At 38.0% G+C, this 7,409-nt stretch overlaps 1 protein-coding gene across 2 annotated transcripts; it reads right to left on the bottom strand.

Annotated features, from left to right (window-relative positions):
* Window positions 1–740: 740 nt before the first annotated feature.
* Window positions 741–6,446, bottom strand: SIKE1 (suppressor of IKBKE 1). Of its 2 annotated transcripts, none has more exons than XM_032249650.1 (5): window positions 6,187–6,446; window positions 5,869–5,974; window positions 4,945–5,087; window positions 3,277–3,390; window positions 741–1,315 (listed from the first exon to the last, which is right to left on the bottom strand). In XM_032249650.1, exons 1-5 carry the CDS (start codon window positions 6,355–6,357, stop codon window positions 1,214–1,216), a joined length of 636 nt encoding a protein of 211 aa, XP_032105541.1. In that variant the 5' UTR covers window positions 6,358–6,446; the 3' UTR covers window positions 741–1,213. The 2 variants fall into 2 exon arrangements, with proteins under 2 accessions (XP_032105541.1, XP_032105542.1); XM_032249651.1 differs by having other exon boundaries at window positions 6,199–6,446.
* Window positions 6,447–7,409: the final 963 nt, after the last annotated feature.

Raw genomic sequence — 7,409 nt, 5'->3', positions numbered from 1 at the left:
AAAAAGAAAGTCAACTATTAATGCTAGGAATGAAAGGCATCCAATCCAAGTGATAGTTCTTAACTATAAAATGGAAATTATATAAAAGTTAAAATAAAATGTAGAACTAGTAGGATAACATTGAAAAATTGACTCAGAGGCTGAAGCGAGCAGATCATGACGTCAGGAGATCGATACCATCTTGGCCAAAATATTGAAACGCTGTCTCTACTAAAAATACAAAACTTAGCTGGGTATGGTGGCATGTGCCTGTAATCCCAGCTATTTGGAAGGCTGAGGCAGGAGAATCACTTGAACCAGGGAGTTGGAGGTTGCAGTGAGCCAAGATCGTGTCACTGCACTCCAGTCTGGCAACAGAGTGAGACTCTGTCTCAAAAAAAAAAAAAAGACAAGAACAATCGACTCATTATATTTGGGTTTTTTTATTTTCTTGTGTTTTTGGCTGATTATATTTAATAAAAGCTACTCTTAGTATTTGAAGTAAGTGCACATATATGTGTGCATGCACATACACAAGACAAGTTCCTCAGCTTTGAACAATATGAACTTTGAACAATATATGACAACTATACTATCACTGGGGAAAAAATAGCTTACTTATTTCCAAGTATGTTTGCTGGGACTAGCAGTAGGTTCTCTCAAATTAAAAGGAAAGGCACCAGGCCATAAAGTGCCAATTCTTAGCACCAGAGAGACTTAAAACTTCACAGGCGAATGACATTACAAATCAGAGAATCTGCTGATTTAGTTCTGTGGAATTGTATTATTTATGTCAAATGAAAAAAAGATAAACAAGGTTTATGCCAAATAAATTTAAAAAGTTAAATCTCTCCTAAAATTTCCTAGAAGTGTATTTTACAATGCTATATCTAATAAAATTGCTGGCTTATAAAAAAATGCTCAAAGTTTCAGAGATGTGAAAAATAACAATGAACTGAAAACACTGTTTATATAAATCAAGGTCCCAGAAATAAAAATTAAAAGTAGTCTCTTTGAGAAAGGAATAGTGCAATTCAGCATGTATCCACATTAATACATCTGAGAACCGTTTTTGTGGACAGCAGTATTGACTGGAAATTCTAAATTGCCACCTGATAACTTTAAACAAGATTAAATCAAATCTGAGGCAGGACACTTAATGAACAGTACTTGAATGGGAAGATAATAACTTCCTTCCTTGATAGACAATCTCCAGCCATCATTCAGAGTTCAGTTATTTGATGGCTTGTGAAGCAGTGTCCATTGAGTTTTCCTTTCTGGCTTGAAGAGACTCACTGCTGATGGACAATAATTCTCGAAGTTCCTTATTTTCAAGCTGGAAAAAAAAAGGCATGTTTATTTCTGATATTTTTTACTGTCAAACTGTTATAAAAACACATTATTTTGGGCCAGGAGCAGAAAACATTATTTTAATTTTAAAAATTTTAAGGAAACAAAAAGTCCACTAATTGAGAATTTCCTTAAATACTACTTATCTATTCATTTAACAAACATTTACATGTAGAATGTAGGCAATGATACTCTTTTGTAGTAGTAATTTACTGAGTAATTTCTACATGCCAAGTGTGAGGCTTACAAAGGAGAAACAAAAAACAAGGTCTCTCTCCACCTGAGGAATTCACTGTTATATTCTTCATGGTTCCCACAGTTTTACTATTATTTGTTTTATTTAAAAAATTCCTAATAGTCATTTCACTCTGATTAGTCTCCACTCCTGGATATCTTACAGTTTTAGAGAAATGGAAGAAAAAGGGGAAAGAAACTACTTATTAAGCATGTAGCTGGGTACATGGGTGCACTGTGTTATGTTATCTCACAATAACCTGTAGGGTAGGGTATCATTGTCTACATCCATATTCTATTTAAGATGAGGATAAAATTCCAAAAAGTTGTCCAAATTCAGACAACTTGGATGTGATACTGCTGGGGTCTGAATCTGGTGGTCATATTTTTTCTACATGAAGTATTAAAGTAGAACTTGTCCCACATTTCCTTAGGGCTATTTCCATAAGTGAGGTAAATTGGGGATAAATAGAAGGTCATTCTATCATTTCACTGGCTCCTAATTCCTACTTGGGACCTGTCACTACCTTTGATTTCTAGACAAGGTAACTTGCACTCTTCATCCTTATTCTCTGCAGAAAATTCTGGTAAACCAAAGCATTTTTAGCTTCACCAAGATGTGCGGAAGTCACAGCTAGAGTAACTTAGAGATTAGAGCCTGTGGTTGATAAATTTACCCCATGAAGTGCTTCCTTCAGTATTTGTATCTGACTCCTAGCACTTAATATACTATTTCATATCACGTAAGTACTAGGGTTATTCCCTCCACTAGACTCTGGGCAGGTACCTGTTTTTTCTCTCTGGTATTTCTCAAAAGGCCCAGGACAGCACCTTGTCATATGCAGCACTCAAACCAATAACTGAAATGCTTCGCTTTTTTTTTTCTTTTAAATTTTTGAGACACGGTCTCACTCTGTCGCTCAGGTTGGAGTGCAGTGGCATATGTGATCATGGCTCACTGAAGCCTCGACTTCCTGGGTTCATGTGATCCTCGCACCTCAGTCCCCCAAGTACCTGGGATTACAGGAGTACACTACCACACCTGGCTAATTTTCTGTATTTTTTTTTGTAAAGACAGGCTCCCACCATGTTATCCAGACTACTCTTCAACTCTTGGGCTCAAGTAATTCACTCACCTTAACCTCCCAAAGTTGAAATGTTTTTCCTTAACAATTTTATGGGCACACTATACCCCAAACCCTTTTTTGTAACATATTCCTTTTCTAATCAAAATATGATATAAACATAGCTTTTAAGAAATCAAGACTATAAGGCTTATACAAGCAGTTCTTTGGCTTTGTACCCCAAATGCAACCACTTTTAGTTTTATCTATTTCTTTTGGTATTTAATTCATAATTCTAAATAATACACTTATACTACTATTTCCTGATCATCAATTTTAGTTAGGTATTATCTACTTCCCTTCTTATTACGGCAGATGAAGGATTTTATGTCACAAATAAGCTCTCCCCTCCACTCCCACTACCTTCACATTATGATAGCTCAACTTCTTGCCAATACATAGTTGGCATTTCCATTGATTGCTGTTTACTATATTTCCTTTCTTCATAGGGTATGAAGGAGGAGTTTTAATTTTAAATCATAAACACATAGAAAACATCAATATATTACAGTGATAGGACAGTGAGGGTGTATCTTCCAGACTCTGAAAACTCTGAAATACTGTGAACCAAAAATGACAACAATCTTACCTCTAATTGGGCTAATTTTTCCTGAATCTTACAAAACTGGTCATCATCTACCTGAACTGCTTTCCTCATCACCTCTCCCATTTCACAGATTCTGTCAATCTGACTCTCAATTTCCTGTGAAGATATTAAGGAAACAAAGGTGAAAAAATCATCTGTTCTATAGAAATAAAGAACATAAGAGTGTGCGCGTTATGATTTTTAAAAGTTCATTTAATCTATGCTACAAAAGTTACAGTGGAGTTTCACTACAATTTTAGTCCTCAGATATAAAGCCATAGTCAAATGACCTTGTGGTATTAACAGATAATTTTTTTTTTTTTTTTCCGAAAAATCAATTGTAGTTTAACTACCCATTGGATGTTGGATACTATCTCTAAGTGGCTGTTTAACTTAAATTTGAATATGTTCATTGGCAGGAAGCTTACTACATTTCATCTTTGGACATATCACTTAGAAAGTTTATCTATCTGAGTAAACTCTGTCTCTTTCAAGGTTCAAGTTTTTTCCTCCATATGAGAAAAAATAAAATCTACTTTTCTTTTCCAGATGAAAGCCATTCAAATATTTATAAAATATCTCTTTTTCCTAAAACTTTTAAGTCAGTAAAATGCATTCAATGGAATTTAAGATGAAGCTTATCTTTCACTACATCTCACAGTAGCAAATAGTAGGCTCCAATCTACACATCTAGAATTAAATGATACAGTACACATGAATGTACAATGACTACTACGAAGCACCTACAAACATAAGAACAATTGCTGAGTCTCTCAAATTAGGTCATAAGCAACCGAAGTATAGAAACTATGCCATGCTTGGTTTTTTTTTTTTTTTTTTTTTTTTTTTATAAAAAAAGCATGCTTCTCTTCCCTAACAACATAGTATAATGCTATGTAGTTCAGTTTAAAAAATGTTTACTGACCGCCTGCTATATGTCAGGTACTATGGTAGGAATAAAATATGAATTCATGCTCCTTACAACGAAGGAGATTAAGTGAGATGTATAAGTAATAAGCAACCAAGTGTTTACTGGGCATCCTCAACACTAACTGGCATTGTTTGGTGGGAGAGCTAAGAATTAATGAACATCTTCAAAAGAGATCTTGGTAAGGGAGGGGGTACCTTAGTCCTACTCAAATAAAAGGAACTGAGCAGCCCCTATCCTCCTCCTTTCTATTCATATATTTTTTCTATTCATATCTTTACAAAACCATGGCAAAATAAACAAACGTGATAAACATGAAAGGAAAACAAGCTTACTTTTCTTCAAAAACAAGCACACATGGCCAGTTACAGTGGTTCATGCCTGTAATCCCAGTACTTTGGAAGGCCAACATAGATGGATTGCTTGAGCACAGGAGTTTCAAACCAGCCTGTGCCACACAGCGAAACCTCATCTCTACCAAAAAAACAAAACACCACACACACAAAAATTAACAGGGCATGGTGGTGCACACTTGTAGTCCCAGCTGCTCAGGAAGCAGAGATGAGAGGATGGCTAGAGCCCAGGAGGTAGAGGTTGCAGTGAGCTGAGATCGTGCCACTACACTTCAGCCTGGTCAACAGAGCCAGACCCTATCTCAAAAAACAAAAGAAAAACAAGCACACAATGAAAACAATCTCAAGATTTCAATTCAGTTCATTTCAAATTTACTCAAAGTTTCTTACTGCAGAGTGAGACTGGTGAGCTTTCAGGACTGGTTCAGCATCCACAGCTTTTTTAACAACCATTAACTGTAACATCTGTTTCCGGTACTTGCTCATGATGAGTTCCAAAGCATCCTGGTGTTCCTCCAAGGAAACCCACAGCTCTATCAAAAATAAAATAACTTGGCAGTGATGTCTGAGAGAGAGCTCCCATATCCAAAGTTAACAGTGGGAATTTTGTAACACTATAGAGATAATATGAATCCAAAGTTGTAAATCAGTGTTTAAGTCCACAAAACTGAACAGTTAAAGTCTACGTGAAAGATAACTTTCTAGGCAGAGAAGCAGAAACAACAAAGGATATATCTTGCAGAAACAACAAAGGATATGTCATCAGAAGACATAGGTTTGAGTTCAGTTCTGTAATTTGCTGGGTTAATACTCAGAAGTAAATCATTTAGCCTCTCTGAGTGTATTTCTTAACTGCATTGTGAATAGCTAAAAATGAAGATAGGAGAATACAGTAGAATGATACCTGTGAAACCCCGCTGGTAAACAACTATTAATACTACAATGATTAATAATATACTAATCAAGCCTAAGAATATATACCCTTAAAATAACATTCTGCTGCTTCACCTTGCATAAACAAGAACATAAACGAAATCTTAAATCTTACCTTCAGTGTTTATTTTCATTAATATTTAAACATTAAAGTTTGCAATAATTCAACTCTATTCAGCACCTCTTTGGTAAGCTGCTACAAAATCAGTCAGATGATCTTGAAAAGGGTAATCTAAAAAACTTTATTGTTACCGGGCCAGCACAGGAGGACTCACCTACTAAAAGTACTGACCTGGAAATACATGTACACTTTTGTGAACGGTTAGGGCAATTCTGCAATAACTTTCAAACTATTATCAGATATGAAAGAAAAGGCCTAACCTCTGTTTTCCTGCTGCAAGTCTCTAATCTGTGTGTTCTCTTGGGACAGCAGAATGTGAGGTTTGTATTTGGACATGTCCTTCATATCGGATGCATCCTCTTGATACTGGACAAACAGAGACAGACTAAGTAGAGAACAGTGGCAGATGCAACTGAAGAGGCAGAAATCAGGGCTCCAGGGCAGGTTTCTCAGCCCCGACCCAGGAAAAATGTCTCACCGCCGCCCTCTGAGACCCGGAATAAATTCCAGGCCGAGTTCCCACTTTACCTCTCTCTCCACCCTTCAGTGCCCAGAATCCGAGAGCACTGGACTCCTACCCTCTGCCTGACCTGATCCGGAAGCGCTGTCCCCGCCTCCCGCATAGAGGCTACCCGGCGGTGCAGCGCCGCCGACTGATCCACCAGTGACTCAGCGGCCGCATCGTGCTCCCGCAGCCTCTCCAGCAGCGTCTTGGCATCTGTCAGGATCTTTTCGATGGTGCAGCTCATAGCAGCAGCACGACCCCACAGAACCTGCCGGGCTTAGCTACGCGACTTGCTGAGATCTTCTGGGAGTCTGTCTCAGCATTACAAGCGTCACTTCCGGGCACGTTTGAAAGGTGTCTTGGCAGGCGCACTAAGCGCCTGCGCAATAGCAGTCTAGTTTGCGGGTTCACCCGCTGTAACCTGTGGCTTCTGTGCAGTCCCGCCCAGCGCGGAGCCCCAGACCTGTCCTTGCTACGCTCTTGGTTCCAGTTCCCACAGCCATGATTAACTGGGCAGTAGGAAGTTCTCCTTTCCCTACTGGTGTTCATTGATGTGGGTTGTTACTCATAGTTTTTAATTTTCATTTAATTTTTAATAAAAAACTTTTTAAATTTTTGTTTTTTGAGACGGAATTTTGCTCTTGTCGCCCAGGCTGGAGTGCAGTGGCGCGATCTCGGTTCACTGAAACCCCCGCCTCCCGGGTTCAAGCGATCCCTCTGCATTAGCCTCCCAAGAACCTGGGACTACAGGCATGTGCCATCACATGCGTCTAATTTTTGTTATTTTTAGTAAAGACAGACTTTCACCATGTTGGCCAGGCTGGTATGGAACTCCTGACCTCAAGTGATCTGTCTGCCTCGGCCTCCGAAAGTGCTGGGAATGTAGGCGTGATCCACTGCACCCGGCCTATTTTCATTTAATTTTTTAAAAATTGTGATAAAATACACATAAAATTTAATATCTCAGCCATTTTTAAGCATACAGTTCAGTAATATTAATAGCAAGTACATTCACATTGTTATACAGCCACCATCAGCATCCATCTCTAGAACTCTTTCATCTTGCAAAACTGAAGTTCTGCACTATTAAACAATAACTCCTCATTCTTTCTTATCCCCATCCCCTGGCAGACACCATGCTACTTTCTGTCTCTACAGATTTGACTATTCTGAGTACCTGACATGAGTGAAATCATACAGCATTTGTATTTATGTAACTGCCTTATTTCACTTAGCATATTGTCCACAAGTTTCATCCATATAGTAGCATATATTAGATTTTCCTTCCTTTTTAAG

Source organism: Sapajus apella, unplaced genomic scaffold (assembly GCF_009761245.1).
Source record: "Sapajus apella isolate SASKATOON/1434 unplaced genomic scaffold, GSC_monkey_1.0 scaffold69, whole genome shotgun sequence".
NCBI lineage: Eukaryota > Metazoa > Chordata > Mammalia > Primates > Cebidae > Sapajus > Sapajus apella.
Note: the sequence above shows the minus strand (reverse complement) of the source record. Positions and strands in the feature narration are given on the sequence as shown.

What these genes read in the sequence shown, in the direction of transcription:
- SIKE1 (XM_032249650.1), bottom strand. Translation starts at nt 6,357, where the DNA reads ATGAGCTGCACCATCGAAAAGATCCTGACAGATGCCAAGACGCTGCTG. An exon ending in CTTGCAGCAGGAAAACAGAG is followed by an intron (nt 5,088 to 5,868) that starts GTTAGGCCTTTT and finishes TATTTTTGATAG; the next exon opens with AGCTGTGGGTTTCCTTGGAG. An exon ending in AAAAATTAGCCCAATTAGAG is followed by an intron (nt 1,316 to 3,276) that starts GTAAGATTGTTG and finishes TTTTTTTTCCAG; the next exon opens with CTTGAAAATAAGGAACTTCG.